General features: G+C 41.4%; 2 protein-coding genes across 6 annotated transcripts; one reads left to right on the forward strand and one right to left on the reverse strand.

Annotated features, from left to right (window-relative positions):
• Nucleotides 1–104: 104 nt before the first annotated feature.
• Nucleotides 105–5306, forward strand: ubxn11 (UBX domain protein 11; the record flags this gene model as incomplete). The annotated part of the gene is made up of 15 exons (XM_083899870.1): nt 105–175; nt 257–297; nt 449–565; nt 664–764; nt 1799–1850; nt 1919–1998; nt 2097–2181; nt 3069–3286; nt 3372–3449; nt 3523–3646; nt 3751–3854; nt 3957–4030; nt 4133–4199; nt 4919–5091; nt 5174–5306. The coding sequence occupies 15 exons, from the start codon at nt 105–107 to the stop codon at nt 5304–5306; spliced, it is 1518 nt and encodes a 505-aa protein (XP_083755996.1).
• Nucleotides 5307–5936: 630 nt separating this feature from the next.
• Nucleotides 5937–18097, reverse strand: cep85 (centrosomal protein 85). Of its 5 annotated transcripts, XM_083887203.1 has the most exons (14): nt 17993–18097; nt 15952–16011; nt 15706–15837; nt 12257–13050; nt 10670–10800; nt 10388–10505; nt 10094–10279; nt 9455–9607; nt 9189–9343; nt 8930–9047; nt 8379–8429; nt 8187–8294; nt 7850–8093; nt 5937–7750 (listed from the first exon to the last, which is right to left on the reverse strand). In XM_083887203.1, the coding sequence occupies exons 2-14, from the start codon at nt 15989–15991 to the stop codon at nt 7581–7583; spliced, it is 2400 nt and encodes a 799-aa protein (XP_083743329.1). In that variant the 5' UTR covers nt 15992–16011; nt 17993–18097; the 3' UTR covers nt 5937–7580. The 5 variants fall into 5 exon arrangements, with proteins under 5 accessions (XP_083743329.1, XP_083743331.1, XP_083743330.1 ...); XM_083887205.1 differs by lacking the exons at nt 15706–15837; nt 15952–16011; nt 17993–18097 and adding an exon at nt 13723–13893; XM_083887204.1 differs by lacking the exons at nt 15706–15837; nt 15952–16011; nt 17993–18097 and adding an exon at nt 13702–13893.
• Nucleotides 18098–18111: the final 14 nt, after the last annotated feature.

The raw sequence follows: 18111 nt of genomic DNA on the forward strand, positions 1-18111 counted from the left end.
ACAAACACAGGACCAAGCAGGACACAGTGGAATCCTGTGAAGTGACAAGCTTGTGCTGCTGCTGCTGCTGCTGTATTTCCTCTCAGAAAAAGAAGAAGAAGAAGATGAGTTCACCTCTGTCGATGCTGAAGAAAACAAAGCGTGGTCCACTGCTGGGCGTTGACAGTGACCAGTGGTAGGTCATTCACTGGACATCAGCTCTGTGTCCTGTCACATTATTATGTATGTACAGCACTGAAGTGTCTTTGACCTGCAGGAGCAAAGACAAAGTGCCTTTCAGGAGGAATCTGTTAAAAGGTAGGTGAGTGGACGCTGACGAAGAAACTCACAGCAGATTATCTCATGGTTTGTCCTCATTCTTCATCCTCATGCTGCTATATGCACATGAACAGGTGTGTCTAATAAAGTGGCCGGTGAGTGTGTCTCTGTGATGTGTTCTATTTGTCAGAGTTTCAGACAGCAGTGGTCAACAGTAACGACGATGTTGATTCAAGTGGTTCAAATTCTTCCCAACTCCATCGCAGTAACGCCGTCACTTCATTACCCACAGGCCCGTTTAAGAACGGTATGAGATGAAGTTGTTGTTGTTGTTGTTGTTTTTTTTTACCAGTGTGAGACATATACGTATATGTATTCACACTAAGAGTATGATTCCGGCACCAGGTGCTCCACCGAGCGACTTTGAGCTCATGTCTGCCATGATGCAGCGAGTGACACTTCTGGAGAAAAAGGTGAAGAACCAAACACAGGAGCTTCAGTCTAAGGTGAGCGCACACATACAATGAGTGTGGATCCTTCATAGACCACTTAACCTAAACCTAATACCAGGTCTTAAAGGTCCCATATTATGCAAAATCAACTTTTTAATCATTTAAATGGACTGGAGGTCCTATCAGTTGCCAAAGTGTGAGAGAAAAATTACTCACTCATGTTTTTGTGGTCCTCCTCAGTCTAAGCACAGGTGATAAAACACATAATGTTGACTTCCGCGTTCACTGGGACGTCACAATGCCCTAAATTCCTGGAATTGTCACGTGGAGCTCCGCTTTGTCCGTTAAACAGGCGAGAGTGCTGTCGAGGGCAACCGCATCTGAAAACCGGAAGTCTGTGAAAAGTTCTATTCTTGGCTCCACAGTGCAGCACAGAGTCCTACACAAACTTCCAGCCTCAGAGGATTTTCTGTCCAGTGGATACATGTTATATATGATGGCAATGTGCCTGCTAGAGCCTGCAAATGATCACTTCTCTAAATGCTACTTATGTTAGCTCCCAGCTGTGGCTGATGTCGTTTCCTGTCCCTTAAGTTTCATTTTATGTTTTTTTAAGGTGGACCTAAAGAGATACTACTAAACAGAGCGTTCTGAACAGGGCTGTTTTGGCAGGGTGATTGAACTGCTGTGGTGCTTCATCCTTATGGTATTTTGACCAAAGCATGTCACAGACTTGTTCATTAGGACACCAGGGAACTAGTTTAACTTGGAGAAATAGGGTATAATATGACCCCTTTAATCCTCAAATAGCCTGTTAATGTTGTGTGGACCAGCCAAGTTCAAAATGTCCTCATAAAAAGCCAAAATGTCCTCATAAAAACATGTAGACGCACATATGTAGTAGTGAGGACATAATAACCTTTACCCTAACTCTAACCGTAACCCTAAAACCAGGTCTTAACCCTGGAAAAGCCATTTTAGGGGTGTCAGAATGTGAGGTCCTTACTTTCCCAAAATGTCTTCACTTCCTTAGGTCAAGAACACACACAGTAAAATAACACACACGTTACTTCTTTTTTCCTCTGTAGAATAAAAAGATCTCCGTGTTGGAAGAAAAGCTGAGGGTTCAGAGAGACTCAGGTAATCACGGACACAAAGAAGATGAACAGTTAATGTAAAGAAGATGAAATGACCTCGTGTGAATTTAGGGTCGACACGTGATCCGAGCGGCAGAGACGACGTGGAAAAGAGGTGCCAACAACTGCAGAATCAAGTGCACGAGATGGAGGCGAGTGCACGAAACACAGCATCTAAATAGCGTGTAAATAACTTGATATGCTGCGACGACTCGACACTGGCATCTGCTCGTCTCTCTGTCTCCTTCAGAGCTTCCTCGGTGACTATGGTTTGGTTTGGGTGGGAGACGAGAGGAGCAGCGGCTCTGACAAGTGTGAGCAGACTCACAGCTCAGGTACTTCGTCTTTGTAGCTGCATCCTGGCTTAAGTATTCATTTATTTAGTCCATTATTTATTTCTGTTTTGCAAAAGGTCATTCATCTTCTGCCATAACATTCTTCTATATGAGCAGGACACCAAACACATGTAACAATAAAACCACAAAAACAGACAAATTATTACCAATAATATTAAAAATAGATATATTATAAGGTAATATTATCCTCAAATGTAGCCTGAAAACACAGACCTTTTAACACAAAGTGCTCTGAACTTAAATATGTTTTAAACATATTTTAGATTAAGTGTTTGTAGTAGTTATTTTTAACCTACTTCTACTTCAGTGATATCTACAAAACAAGACATTTCAATGATAGTCATGTAAAAAAGAAACAAAAGCATGATTTGATGATACAAGCATGGATAAAGCAAAAACTTAAAGACATCAACTCAGTTTCCAGGTGCACAGCATCATGCTACGTGTGATGCGTGACATAATATTACACAAATCTCTCATATAAAGTTCCTTATCTTAATAAAATGGACCAGTCTTCGATTGAAGCACACACAATCGGAAGTGGAACCAGTTTGTGCAATAGAATGTTCAATGTTGATCCTCAGATATTTTTCCTCACAGGATAAGTGAGAATACTGTACATCCTTTAGTTCTATTCTTCTCTTTATTGCTCTATTTTAATCAATTTGCTAAAAAAAATGGATTGTATTCATCCCCCAAATTGATATTTTGACTCACTACTCGTCTCTGCACAGCTCCGTGACTCTGTTTTAGTGCATGAAACCACGTTGCCTTGTCACATCCAATCTTTTCTGCGATCATGATTCACCTGCTCCACATGGCTCCATCGCTAACTTCTTCTTCTTCTGTGCGTCTTCCCTCTGCAGAAACCTCTGAGGTCAGGGATTTCCACATGAACTTTGACCTTGTGTTGCAGAGGATCAAGGACATGAACGTCGTCGCTGGCGAGGGAGAGACTTTTGTGCAGTCAACGCCTACAGGAGCACAGCTGGCACGAAAGGATCCTGTTCAACTGAGGCTCTACAGCAACGGCATTGTCATGTTCGACGGTCCTTTCCGCTCCTATCAGGAGAACAGCACCCAGGTTGGCCAAATAAAACTGCACAGGAAAAAAAAATGCATAATTTAAACAAGGACTTTTTATGATTCAAGTTCTTTATCGTGAGCAGCAGTTTATGCAAGATCTGATGGACGGGTATTTCCCCTCGGAGCTCCACGAAAGATTTCCTGATGGAGTTCCTTTTGAGGCGAGTCTCTGATTTTTTGGTTGTCGTTCAGCGAGGGTGCAGATTTGTGACTTAGCAGTGAGTTATTCTGCAGGTTCATGACAGGCGAGATGAAGAATTTATCCTCAGGCTTCCTTGGAACACATTTCCAGGTGAAGGACAGACTGTTCGTGGGAAGAAAAACAAAGCATCAAATGTTACCGGACACCAAACTCCCGGTAACGCTGACTCTGATCTTCTCAAACATCAGACCTGTGATAGAAAAATCCCCCATCCTCAGTGTCCTTGTCACGTTTTTCTTCTTCATTCTTTATGTTCACAGGCAGGAAACTGACCATGGATCAGTTCCTGAACAGGATGCCCAAGATGGTGGTCAAAGCTGGACAAGTTATTGATATCAGGGAGTCACTGAGAGCAAACCTGCAGGTGATGACTCAGCATTCCACTTCATTATGTGTCACGCTGCGCTCAGTTATCTAGTCTCTATGTCATTTTATATGTTTGTACTGTACATATTCTATTTTTAAGGGTTCATCTGATGCTCCGAGCAGCGACTTGATGATCCTCGTAGACACAGCTGCACTGCAGGACATGAAACAGAGGTATTGCAGTCGTTCTTTTTAAATATTCTGAACTTCCGAAACACATTTTTGGCCTCTAACCTGACAAATAACTGATTTAATATCTATATCTATATATTATAGGGGACATAATATGCAAAATGAACTTTTTAATCATTTAAAGACTCTGGAGATCCTAGCAGTCGGCAAAGTATGAAAAAAGATGACTCACTCATGTTTTTGTGGTCCTCCTCACTCTAAGTACAGGAGATAAAACACACAATGTTGAATTCCGCACTCATTGGGACGTCACGTATACGAAAACCGGAAGTCCGCAAAGTCTGTGAAAAGTTATATTCTTGTCTCCACAGTGCAGCATAGAGTCCTACACAAACGTCCAGCCTCAGAGGATTTATCTGTCCACTCGATACATGTTATATATGACGACAGTGTGCCTGCTAGAGCCTGCAAATGATCACTTTTCCAAATGCTAACTGCTGTTAGCTCCCAGTAGCCTCTGTGGCTGATGTCATTTCCTGTCCCTTAAGTTTCGTTTTACTTTTTTTTTTTAAGGTGGACCTAAATAGATACTACTAAACAGAGTGTTCTGAACAGGGCTGTTTTGGCAGGGTGATTGAACTGCTTTGGTGCTTCATCCTTATGGTGTTTTGACCAAAGCATGCACAGACATGTTCATTAGGAAGTAGGTTAACTTGGAGAAATAGGGTATAATGTGACCCCTTTAAAACTCTTGTTGTTGTGTTTCTCACAAGGTTGTGTCTTCAACTCAGTTTAAGCATCATGCGGAATTGAGATAGTGGAGAGATAAGTGATAAAAGTCAGTCAGTTGTAAGAACAGTCAAATAAAACAATGTTCTTGGATATACAGTCTATACCAGGTCATTTGACTGTTCTTATATGTGTATACAGATACAGTATTTACATTTCCTGCTACTTTCCACGTTCAGCTACGACCAACCGTCGTCGGCCCGTGACATCATCACACTGAAGGTGAAGTCTGAGGACGGGAGTCAGACTTACGTTTTGAAAATGTGTTTCTCAGAAACAATTGGACACCTGCGGCAGTATCTGGACAAACACAGGTGAGAGCACTTCACCTCCCGTCTCTGTGAACATGTGACTTTAACACTGGTCTCTTACCGGTCACTGTCTCTCTCTCTTCAGAGGTGGTCCTGCTGATTATGACATCATCAGTGCACATCCTCAGTTCCGCTACGAAGACGAGAGCAGGACGCTGCAGTCCTACGGCCTCACAACGAACGCTCATCTACTGCTGCGAAAGAGACAAATAAAGTGAGAGAAACCTTGAAACAAAACATTTTTGTTTTTAAGAAGGTGTTACTAATGATGTTCATTCATGAGTTCAGCCATAATTGCAATAATTTGAGTTTTGTGGAAATCCATTCATCCATTTTCTACCGCTTTATCCTCCAAGAGGGTCGCGGGGTGTGCTGTGTCAATCTCATAAAAAATTGTGAATCTCAATGGCTTTAGTTTCAGATTTCCACGGCTCTGCTGAGAAAAATAGGGCAGTTTTTTTGCCAAAACTTTGAATATTGTGACATTGATACAACAATCATTATATATGTAGCCAAACAGTACATCCTTTACAGTGCTGCTTTAGATCAGTACAGTAATCCACATAATTCTACCTAATATTGTATTTCTTATACAATTTGCAGCTTGATGAAATTAAATGAATCCTCCCTTACGTTTCACACTTCTTCCATTGTTATTACAAAGCAGTTACTTGGTGGCCATTAAAGAAATAAGACAGTATTTTCATAATACTATTGTCACATTATTACCATAGTTACTGTATCCTTAGATTTAGAAAACGAAACAAAAAGTTGAAAGTTTTTATTTCTAAAATATGCAAATACAAACAAGGACAAATGTATGAAAATATAAACATCTTTTTCCCTTTTCGCAAAACATTTGAGATGTTAAGTTAAGGCATGCGGAACCTGACTTTCCTCAAGGCAAAACCTTGTGCTACTTGAGTTTAAAAGGTCCCATGAAATGAAAAATGGCTTTTGTGTTGCTGGGTGTGTCATTGTGTGCAATTTGTGGTAAATGTCTCTGTTGCATATTTCATTTATTTTCATATTACACTCCCTTTATTTTCCTGTAAAGTGTCAAGTTTTCTTTTTAATGGCTTTGACTTGGACGTGAGACAAATATAAAACGCTGTAAAAGGACAGTGTGATCGGAGATTTATAGAGGCTGATCCTTCCTCTGATCGACACCACGAGCACATGGGATTAATGTTTCCCTTACACCTGAATAAAGCGATTCAGCCTCAGTGACACTGTGGCCTATCACATATGAAACACCACAATCTAAAAAAAAGCCACTTCATGGAACCTTTAAACTGCCAGGTCTGCTCAAACATTAGCACAATATTACAGCAACACATTAGGAAGACCCAAAAAAAACAACAACTTTCACACCGAGTTGTCAATGCAAACAAAAATAAATAATACTGAAGATTAATACTGGTTATTCTCAGTCATACACATCCACACACTGTAAAGCCACTGTCACCTGAAATGTACAGCCTACTGCAAAGCAGATTCTACAGGGATCACCCAGACTCACAAGAAGTTTTTTTTTTTAATTCAACTTCATTTATCTACTTAGGAAAGAGAAACAGTGTAGGGGCCTCCACACGCTCAGGGCCCACAGTTACCTGCTACATTCAGAGTCAGGGAATGTATCGACTATCCTACTGGCTCACACACGGAGAGAAAAGTCAGAATGGAAGAGTTTGCTGCAACACAGCCCTTCGTGGTTGGTCTAACGTGAATTAGCGTCGAGGCTGCAGTCGCGACAGAAAGGCACATGTCGGTTTGTCAGTCAGAACGAGTCCTGCAGCGGAGGAGCATTCACACACACATTCACAGACTCGCACAACTGCCTCCACCAGAGTTTTCTTTGGTAATAAAACGGCTTTAGGCCTGTTGGTGTAAGAAGCTGAGTTGGTTATTGAACAGTTCAGTTGTTGTTACAGCTGAGTCTAATGTTACAGTGTCCACCATTTTAAATAATGGCATGTTAGCAACATTTCCTTGTGAATACAGTTAAAAGCACAGGTTAATACATTTTCAGTTGATTGTCAACTATGTCTTAGATTATTCCCCTCTGCAGGGAAATGAGGATTTTAAATAAATTACACGCGTGGGACCTCTACACATCCACTAAAGTGGAACAAAAACAAAAAAGGTATAAGACTGTTTGGTAACTGTATCATGTAAATCATTATTAAAAAACACACACACGCACAATGCTTTTAAAGGATCAAGTATTAGAGGTAAGTTATTTTCTGTTAGCCCTTGGACAGAAATAGACGAAGTCACTGTGGGGAAGGGAGCGTTCTGAGATATAGGCAGACTCGAGATTCCACGTTCTCTCTCTTGAGAGAAGTAAGAGCTAAACCATTTGGGCTTTCCTCTGTCCTCATTTTAAGAAAGTTATAAATCCAGTCCTTTTTCTGACATTCAGTAACTAGGCATGAAAGACGACAGTCTCCTTTTAGATTCCACCATCAATCTGGGGTGGGGTGGCGATGTTACTGAGTGATGCAGTTTTCCCCCATGTCCTGTGCGTAGCGGTCCAGTATCACGTTGCGCAGTCCCTCGACATCGCGGCGGAGCTGTTGAGCTTCGACAAGCTTCTTCTGCAGCACCTCTGGACTCATCCAATCCTCGTCCTGCTCTGCTGCCGCTGCTTGTGGTGGAGCTGAAAACAAACACTGATTCATGTTTTGCACTGAACTGACACCTTAACTCACAAAAATAAACCTCTAACGTTTTCTGATAGGAAGTAATCTGGGTTTACCTGTGAGACCGAGCAGCAGGGAGAGGTTGGGGTCTTGTCCCTGAGCTCTCTGGGTCAGGATGCTGCACAGGGAGCGCAGGTCACTGAGACAGGAGCCGATCTCCAAATGAAGCCTCTGTGTGAGACGAGCTCCGGCTGGCTGCAGAGCAGAGGAGGCCTGGTTACTGCTCCTCTGCTCTGGATCGCTCATCTGCTCCTGCAGGGTCAGATTCTGCTCCATCAGTTCTTGGTTATGAGCGGACAGCTGAAACACAGAAGTCAGCATCAAACGTTAGGGAAAAGGTTTTCTGTATACTGCACTAAAAAGTGGTGATTTTAATGAATGAGTTTATCTCACCTCCTTCATGGCTGTGTGGAGCTCCAACACATTCTGCTCTTTGGCCAACGCATCTTCTCTGAGAGCCTGGGAGCTGTTTTCTTCCTGAGATAGCTGCTCCTCTAAAGCCTGCAAACACAAAAACAATGAAGGACTCCAGAATGTTCAGATAAGACTTTACACAGAGCAGAGAAACTGGGAAAATATGAAGACCTGGATTTGGGAGCCGAGCTGTTCCATCATTCGGTGTTGTTTCTCAATGACCTACAAGAAAAGAACGGTGTTAATTCATGGTCATTCACAGAACGTTTGCTGTGTACAGTCTTGGTTCTGTGAGAGTTGCATCCCTGCATTTCAAAGCTCTGTCACATCCCAAAATCACAATTTTATGTTTATAATTTCTCCTTCTGTAGGAGTTAATGATTGAGATTTGAACTGCAAAGGAAGCTGAAGCACCCAGCAGCATGATTAACATTACAGGGGGGGAAAACACTGAAAGGAATAAACAAGAAGCATTGCTAACAAACTTTAGTCGAGAATAATGAAGACATTCTACTCTTTGATGAACATTTTCTGCTTCAGGCTTTAACCACAACGTTCTTTCAGTTAAAAGAAAACTTCCTGTAACAGCAGTTTGTCTGCAATATAGTTGCAGCCCTAATTTAAACACTTTCACTTCACTCGTAGTATTTAACAGCAGGTGCAAACAAATGAGCTTATTTATAGAAGGATGCCTGAAACATCTAAATAAAAAAAAAACAGACCTTCTTGAGTCTCTGCTGTTCCTCTCTCAAAGTGTTGTTTTCTCCTCTGAGCTTCTCAATATCCAGAGAAGGCAGCCTGGCTCCATCCTCAAGGCCCTGCTGCACCCTCTGCTGCATACTGATGAGGACCGAAAATAAAAACACATGCCACATTATGCACAGAAAACTAACGGTTCTTTGTGCACGCAGACTGAAGAGAACAAACATGCCTATTGGGAAGATTGTACATGGTGATGTGACTGCATGAGAGAGAACATACTCAGTGATGGTGGTCAGGAGGTCCCTCTCCCTGCGTTTCTGCTCGTCCAACTGTGCGTCTTTTTCCTTTAACTGCGAGTACGTCTTCTCGAGACAGACCTCCAACTCTTTCACTTTCTCCTGTAGTTGGGCTGCCTGTTGCTCAGCCTCCAGGAGCTGGGAGTGAAGAAGGAACATGTGTCCAGATTTGATTATTTTAACACCTAGACCTTAATAAATCATAGTGGGCAGTGAGAGTGTCAAATCAGCCAATAGATTTATTCAAACCTGCTTGTTCTGGTTCTGGTAGTCCTCCAGCGTGGGCAAGTCAGCCAGATAACGCTCTAGAGTCTCAATGCGCTGCTGGTTCTCTCTCTTCAGCTCTGCTTCCTTCTGACATTTCTTCTTCAGGTTGTTGATGTGTTTGTCTCGACTGCGGATCTGCACACACAGGTACATAGCATGATATGAGGTGATACAGCCACAGCAAGTGAGACAATAATCTTTATCAGTGACAAAAAAGAATGTTTAAAGCTTAGTCATCTTTCTTGGAGGAACACACAGCATTACTAAATAAGGCCTTCTTCAACATTTCTTTAGATTTCTCAAGCAATAATTCAGTAATTATCCAAAAATAAAAGATCAAGATGTAAGATCGATTTATATCATGAGCTTGAGGGTGGAGGAAGATTTCCTGCAAATCATTCCTGAGCCATGATTTAATGTCCTGTAACAGGGTGCATTTAAAACTGATGTGGCAGGATATACGAGAGCTTATCAAACTACTTATACTACTTATAAACACAGAAATTTAACCACTAGTTGGCCTAAAATAGAAACTAACTGAATGGTCTTTTTTCTTGTTCATGTCAGTATAATTTGCTTGCAATTCTGTACGTTAGGAGGGGGTGTAAGGAAAGCACAAACCCTCTCTTCCTGTTTCTTCATCTCCTCTGCATGTCTCTCACAGGTCTCCTTCAGATTGTCAGTTAGACGGCGCGTTTCTGCTTCAACTGATCCCAGTCTGCGCTCCGCCTCCACTTTCTCCAAGGTAACACAATCTGTACGCTCGGCAAACTGCGCTCTCAGGAAGGCGTTCTCTCTCTGAGCCTCCTGTAAAGCCACCACATGTGTGAACATTTCAGGGACCGTTCTTCTTAGATATAATTTGTGAACGTGAACTCGGTATAAGAGAGAGTTTTTATTACTGTTTTCACAAACCTGTAGCCTGAGCATGCACATATCCCCGTAAGAAGTCCCTCGACCCATGAGGGCTCCGTGGACCTGTAACTCGCTTTCCCTCAGGCGCTGCTCTAACTGAACCATATGCTGCTTTTGTCTGCATCACAAGGAGGTCGACACAAAAGAACAAGGCCGTCAACAACACTGTCAAAACAACCTGAAAGAGTTTGGTGTGATTCTGAGGATAAATACTGAATTCTCTTAAACACTGTGAGTGTTTGTATTCAGTGCCAAGAATAAAGCCGTATTTTAAACACTTGCCTCTCAATGATTAGCTCCTTCTCCTTTAACAGACTCTCACTGGCTTTCACCAGAGCGTCCCATTTGCCTGACTCGGAGTGAACGGGGTTCGAGTACAGAGATTGGTGCTGCCCCACTCCGGCACTCATTAACTGAAACAAAGTGGAAAAAAAGCGTGTGACACTTGAGGTGAGTATTTACACGTGTCCAATTTTATCACTAAAATATATATATATATATATATATATATATATATATATATATATATATATATATATATATATATATATACACACACATGTTCTTCATGGCTGTCATCTTATCACTTTCTTCTAGTATGATATAAATAGTGGTAAATGTAATAGAGATGTAAATAGAAACAGACTACGAAAATAGTTCACACACACACATACATAAAAACACACAATTGCTTTTACAGGAAAGCAGCCATGGGGGAAAAAATGATCACATTATCAATTGCAAATGGCTAACAAAAAAGGGAAATAGGTCTTGAGTATCAAGCAGTACCATTCTTTCTTTAGAGTCGAGTGTAATTCCACCTCAGTGACTATTTTAAGTCATTTTACCCACAACACACAGTGAAAGCACAGCCTAATGCCGGTGTATTCTGGAGCTATGAAGAAAAGCGAAAGAACGACGCCGCCCTTACATTACAACTTTAACTGCATTCATATAGTTCAGACATTGTGGATACAGCAAAATCCAAAACATGTTTAATCAGATATACAATTCCATTTTAGAAATACTCTAAACTAAATTCAATCTGACCACTCTCATGTGTCTAGGTTCTTTACAAATGAATTAACGTGATTGATTAGGTGTCAGCACTGTGTGTTAGCACACAGCACATGGAAGTGGCAACACTCACTTGAGTGGCACTCAGTCAGCATCTGTTCAGGAAATGAACAGTGAAAACACTTCTGCAAAAGCAAAGAGCTGTTCTGCAATGTTTTTTCAACTGTTGACGGCTTTTAACAGACTGCAAAGGTGAAACAACAAATAATTATTTTAAAGATTTTCTGGATTACACACAGAAAGCAATAATAGAAGACAAAATAATTTGAGATTTGTATATGGCTTTAAAATAGGACAAGACATCTGGGCATCTTCAGGCTTTGTTTATTGGAACACTTTTCTCCTGTTAACCTATATATATGAGTCGGGTACTGAATTTCTGGGCAGGTTTCAATGTTCACCAACTGGCCCACATGCCCACTCTGATAAAGATTTTACTTTATCAAGGTACTGTCAGAGAATTATCCTCACATCACAACACTTGATTTGCAATATATTTTTGTGAGTCAAGTTTCAGTTCAATATTCTTTGAATAAAAGATGTGTGATGTGATGTGATGGAGCATTACCACGTTAGCATCAAAACATTAACTACATATTGTTCTGCAAGGATGTCAACAAAAGATTAAACATGTAATTAAATAACTGCCTTGAGGATTTGGTAACATTGTTTTACACTGCCATTTTGATTTGAAACTATTAACAGTTTAGCCCTAAAAAATACTCCAACACCAGGGTTTGTATTTTTTAAGCTTTAGCAAAGTACAGTCTTTTGTTCTGGATGAATGCTTACCTGCATTTGTTCCACTTGCAGGCGTAAACTCTCCAGTTGCTGCTTATGTTGCTGTTGTTGCTGCCAGCTGGACAGATCACTACATCTGTCCTGCCGCAGTGGCTCATAACCCTTGGAGCCTGCGTGCTCCCTCAGCAGAGCCTGTGTCTGCAGGCTGAGAGGGCTTGCATAAACTCCAGCAGGGCCAGCTGCACCAGGCTGACTGCCCCTCTGATTAGAGGCTTCTGCCGTGCCGGGAACCCCGGCCCTAGCTTCAGGAAGAACTTTGTAGCTGTGCTCCATGCCTCCTCTGTAGGCCTCAGACACACAGTCTGGGCCGTCTCTGAACCCGCTCATCTGTAATCGGAGTCTGACATCAGGGCATAACCCCCCCAACAGGGCTGACTGATTTAGCGTCGGTTCAACGGCAGGAGTGTCAAACCGCTGGCCCTCATCCAGCCGTGTGTGGTCAGAGGGGAAAAGCGAGTGGTCCAGCCCATTGACAAGGCTGCGGTAGCGGCTCAAGCAGTCTGGCTTTGGCCCGACGGGATCACTTCCCACACCGTCCTGAGCGTCCAAGTTGGGTGATGATGCTGACTTGGAAAGAGACGAAGATTTTGAGGTGGAGACACTTGGAGTCCTGGAGCCAGAGGAAGATCTATGACCCTCGAGTGAGGACAGACAATCTTCGTGGACGAATGACTGGGGCTTAGAGGCCGGGGCTCCGGCCGTGGATGGCATGACATGTGCAGTGGGAATGGGGATTTGACTGCGAATGGGTTGGAAAGAGGGGCTGCTGCTAGAACTGCAGAAATCTATAAAGAGTACAAGCAGAAAAGGAAATTAGAAATTACAATCCATCCTAGATGTATCTTGTTAATCTGTGAAGAATATGTCGAACACTACTGCAGGCAATGTTCTCTATTTTCAGTCATGTTCAGTAAATGTACCAGGGTTTATGGGTGGCCTACTTTGATGATGAGATGTCACCACTGAAAGAATTAACTGGCTCCAACTGACTCAACCCTGGGAATATGCCCTTAATAGACTTAACAATACGCATAGAAAAAGCTCCAAGTATACAACACACTCATATTCTTTTAGAACACATAAAGCTAGTGTTAAGTGCACATGTAAATTACCTTACTGTCATTCTGATACAAGAGAATGGGGTAAAGGAGCTTCTGTTTATTATTAAACCAATTTTCTCTCAACACTACTCAAAAAAGCAACCCATTGTCACCATGGTATTATACACAACACACACCTAATCTGCACCATTAGACATGCCCAAAAATGTTGTATGCCATCATTAGCAAATCTCAGCACTCATCACATTATGCTCACAAAAAACTTAAGATCACTACTACGACCAACAAACAGATGTCTCCACACAAGTCTCCACAAGCCTCGACACAAGTGTAAGTTACATAATTTCAACAGTGTTACACAAACCTGACACTGACTTCTGGAGAGCCGGCACTCACTCGAACAACGTGTTATTAGCTGGGGCATTTTTTTCCCCTAAAGATGAACTTTGGTGAGCTGAGCTACAGAATGCTTAAAATCAAAACAGTCCCACCGCAACATTTCTGTGTATAACCGAAACAGATTCTGAATTAAGATCAACAGCCACGCAGCAAGCAGTATTGTCCTCAAACAGCCAAACCAGCCTGAACCAACCTCTGAAAACCAAACACATAAAAACAGGCGTACACAGGAAAGGTTAGGGGTATTTATAGCCCACCTCTCAAGTTACAGAGTGATCTGTGGGTGCCGCTTATTTAAGCACCTTGCCTCCTCCCACACCAACACACATCACACATGTGTTCATCCAAAGTCAACAAGTCAATAGAATACTTTTTGCTTAATTTAAAAGGAAACTACACATTCACAGAGAGATGATGTACAGTAATAAGAAAATTATGGAATCAACATCACACTTTCTGGGATGTAAATAGTAAGGTATAACCCTGAAGACATCTCCATTTCATTACTAGCAAGAGCAAGTCTAAACTTCTCTATATTATGCAAGATGCTTGCTGAACAGACATGCCAGCCAACATAAGACGACAATTACCTACAGTTTTAAAAGTTCATTTTGTTTCTATTTTTTTACAGTCTGGTCTTATAAAATGGTTTAATTTAGATGTTACACTTAAGGACACTATACAGTATTATCTACAACAGATCATTACTGTGGCTAAATGTGGGTTAATTGTTGTGTTACCAAGCACCACTGTTAGTTTAAGTGCAAGCCTTAAAGACATAGTTACATTCATTCTTACATCAAGACAGCTGCTATAACAGAAATTTCTCCAGAGGCCACAAAACACACTATGTAAAAAATGCATGGGTTGGACAAAATAACAGAAAACCCAACAAATAATTTCAAGTTCAGTGTCTTGCACCAAGTTTGGCTGCTATTTGTTTGAATGCCTCAATCCTTGTAGGAATGTTGCAAAACCTGATTGCTGGAAGAGAAAAGAATAACGCTAAATAGATCACTAACAGCTTTTCAGAATTAATATGAAAAACAATGACACCAGGATATTATCAGTAAGAAGTAGATTTAAGAAGATTGTTTTTTTGTTTTTTGTAGGGCAGATTTTCACCAAAGCCAGCACACAAAAAATGTAGAGTAACAAGGTGTAATGGGTAAAAAAACAGACATTTTAAGAGTTGTTATGGAAAGTTTCCAAATGGCAGCCCAGGCATAAACACCAGCTTTGTCAAGATAACATTGTACAGTGTTATTCTCTTCTGATAGTTTGTTCAGTCTATTATCGTTAATTTTATAGTTTTTCCTGTTGTACAACGGACCACCCATTACAGATGGTCAACTATTACATGGGATAATTCTGATCTGTGTGTCTATTACTTTTTCCACTCACTGTCAATACGGTTAATACACACCAACTCAGTGGGATAGCCCCATTTAAAAACAGTGATGTGGTAACAGTGTTGTTTCATGTCACATATCACACCACAGGCATCGGTCCCGTTTCTATTTAGTTTTCCAGTCCTGGTAACAGCCCATCCTCCTAATTAGACATTTAAACCAGAGCAGTGCAGCTGAGCCTTGGGGGCATTTCTGGCAAGGACTTTAATCTACCTCTGCAAATCTTCCAATCACAGATTGTCCATCGTGGACATCCTGGCGACTATAAATAACCAAAGTTACAACACAAATGAAAACACAGTCTATCCTGCCTGAGTGCAAAACAAGGGTGGGGGTTTAACCTGGGGATCATGTGTGCCTCCTCACTACTTTGTAAATTACTAGTGTTCTCTACTTTTGCTTTAAGTGTAGATGACAAACAAGGTTGGACCACATTATTACAAACAACTCTTCAACCACCAATAAAGCACCAGCTGTGAGTTGATGGTACTCTGACGACACATTTCATAACTCTGTCACAGACACAATACATTCTATAGGCAAGGGATCAACAAGCAAAAGTCCTCACCTTCTGTGCTGTCAGATGCTGAAGTGCCAAGACCCGTGTCCCCACTGTCCGATGTCCCAGGCCGACGGCCAAAGCGGCTTTGGAACTTCTCCGACACAGCTGGTGTTTGCCACTCCATGTCAGCAAACCGTGCTAATATATATTTGTGAAACAGGAAGATAGCAACAAAGAAGAATATCAATATCAGAATATCAACACTGCACTGGGACACAGTTTATGCATTTTCACAGCAGTGTGCCAACTAACCTGCTAGTTCGGATTCAATATATCTCTGTGAGGTTGTCATTCCATACAAAGCAATGTCACCTGACACAGATAGGAAAACATAGATTAGAATAAATAGAATATTGATGTTTTAATCTGGCTTTAGTTTTGAATCACATGTTAATTAAATAAAAACATTTTATTGTGGACCTCTGATGGCATCAAACAATAGGTGTTCTGGGCAAAAGTGTTTGTTTCAGCCTTAGACAGAGCAGCAGAGTGAAGGAAACTAAGGACTTCAGAACCAGCATCCTTTGTGCTCTCCTTGCCGTCTCTACAGATCTAGTATAACAAAAATGGCACAAGCTAGTGTTATTGGCTACGTAAAGGATGTACGCGAGAGAGAGAGAGAGATTGTGAATGCTATGATGGCTCTTAACTCTGATGTGCGGAAACAATGTGGTTTCACCGCACCGAAGAAATGAGAAAGAAGGAAAGGTGATGAACAAACAAAAAAGAATATGCAGACGCTGCTAGACTGAGGTGACCTACGCATCAGGGAGTACAAGTAATATGAGAAACAACTTGGCAAATCATCATTGCCCCAGAAAAGATTTGAGAAGATGCAAGAGAGGAAAAACAATCCAGGCAGACCAATGCCTGCATTTACAACCCCACTTCCCCATAACAAGAGTTTTGGTGAATATAAAGCTGAAGACCCAGGGCCATTTTCTGTAATGAACAACACAGGATTGAGGAGGTTAGCTGCTGGAGATCCCGTTAAATTAGCCTCAAGCAATCACAGTGCCTCTCGCTCACCATAGATAGGTGGGCTTCACAGGTTTCCAGAGCTATCTTACAATCGCAATATCACAAGGTAGAACAAATGTTCGACCATGGATACAATTAGGAATGGCTTGAAACCACTATTTCTTGTCCGATACCGATAGCCCAACCATGAGAATCTACAGATACCGATTTCAGTCTAAATAAAATCTTTCAAATCAGCACATTCAGTGCTGATTCATTTACTGCATCGGCATAACCAGCTGTTTCAAAAACACTAGTAAAACAGCACCCATACATGTCTTATTCAAACAATGTCAAAGTGGTGCCCTTAGTAAGTCGCCTGCCAAGTGACTTGTTCAACAGATTACAGACAAACAGAGAGACATCTCTTGCATTTCCTATCCAAACAAAGCCTTATTTTGGATTTATTCATCCATTAATTATTTTCTTATCTTTCCTTCTTCACATAATGCTTTATCGCCCGTGTTAAAGTTGAGATGAACACTCCTCTCCAGTCCATCATATTCCTGTCCTTTACCATGGATAGATTTTATGATGATAAATTATGGACAGAGACAACCACTGAACAAAAGCTCCTCTCCTGCACAACGACTGCACGCCATTAACGTAATGTTTGTGGCGTAGGACAACAGCTGTTACCTACTGACTGATATGCTGTTTTATCAAACGCGTCTGCCTGTAAATGTTTCAGAAAAACAAACTCCTCAGTCTTTTTCTGGGTACCAACAAAAATAACACGGTGAGCACATCGGATCGTCTAACGTTACATAATCAGTTACACAAACATATTTATCCCCGCGAAACTACTGGAAGTTGTACACAATCTGTAGCAGGCAGTGAAAGAACAACAGACGGATAAATGGCGCAGCCTGCTTGTTATATTAATCCTCTTTACCAACTAATAAAGGAAATGCCCCGCTACCGCTTAACTAGCCGAAGAAAGCTAAGTCAGCTAATGACTAATCGCTAAATTTAATTTACTAAAAATGCATGATGGCAGCTAAATGCAATTCAAGTCTGATTCTGATTTAAAGCAAAAACAACGTCTTCATGATTTTATCTTCACGCGGTTCACATTGGCGCTACGATGCACTGCACCGTTAATCATTTAGCGAATCCTTGACAAATCCGTTTCCGTCTAACGCGATAGCTAACAACTAGCTAATGTCGTTTGCTTAGCTACCTGAGTGAACATTCACGTGGGAAAAAAATCGTAAAGCGTTCGTGTTTACATTGCTGTAGTCAGGGTGTCTGAAATAAATATTCACTTTACCTCAAGTTTCACCTAAACTCGAAACGTAGTCACAAATCTCAGTGTCAGGCTGGTAACTGGCGCCGAGTCAGTACCATCCGCTTCTGCTTCTGTTGTTCCGCTAGCTTACTGATCCTCTG

The sequence above is a fragment of the Microchirus variegatus genome, assembly GCF_963457635.1.
Source record: "Microchirus variegatus genome assembly, chromosome: 1".
NCBI lineage: Eukaryota > Metazoa > Chordata > Actinopteri > Pleuronectiformes > Soleidae > Microchirus > Microchirus variegatus.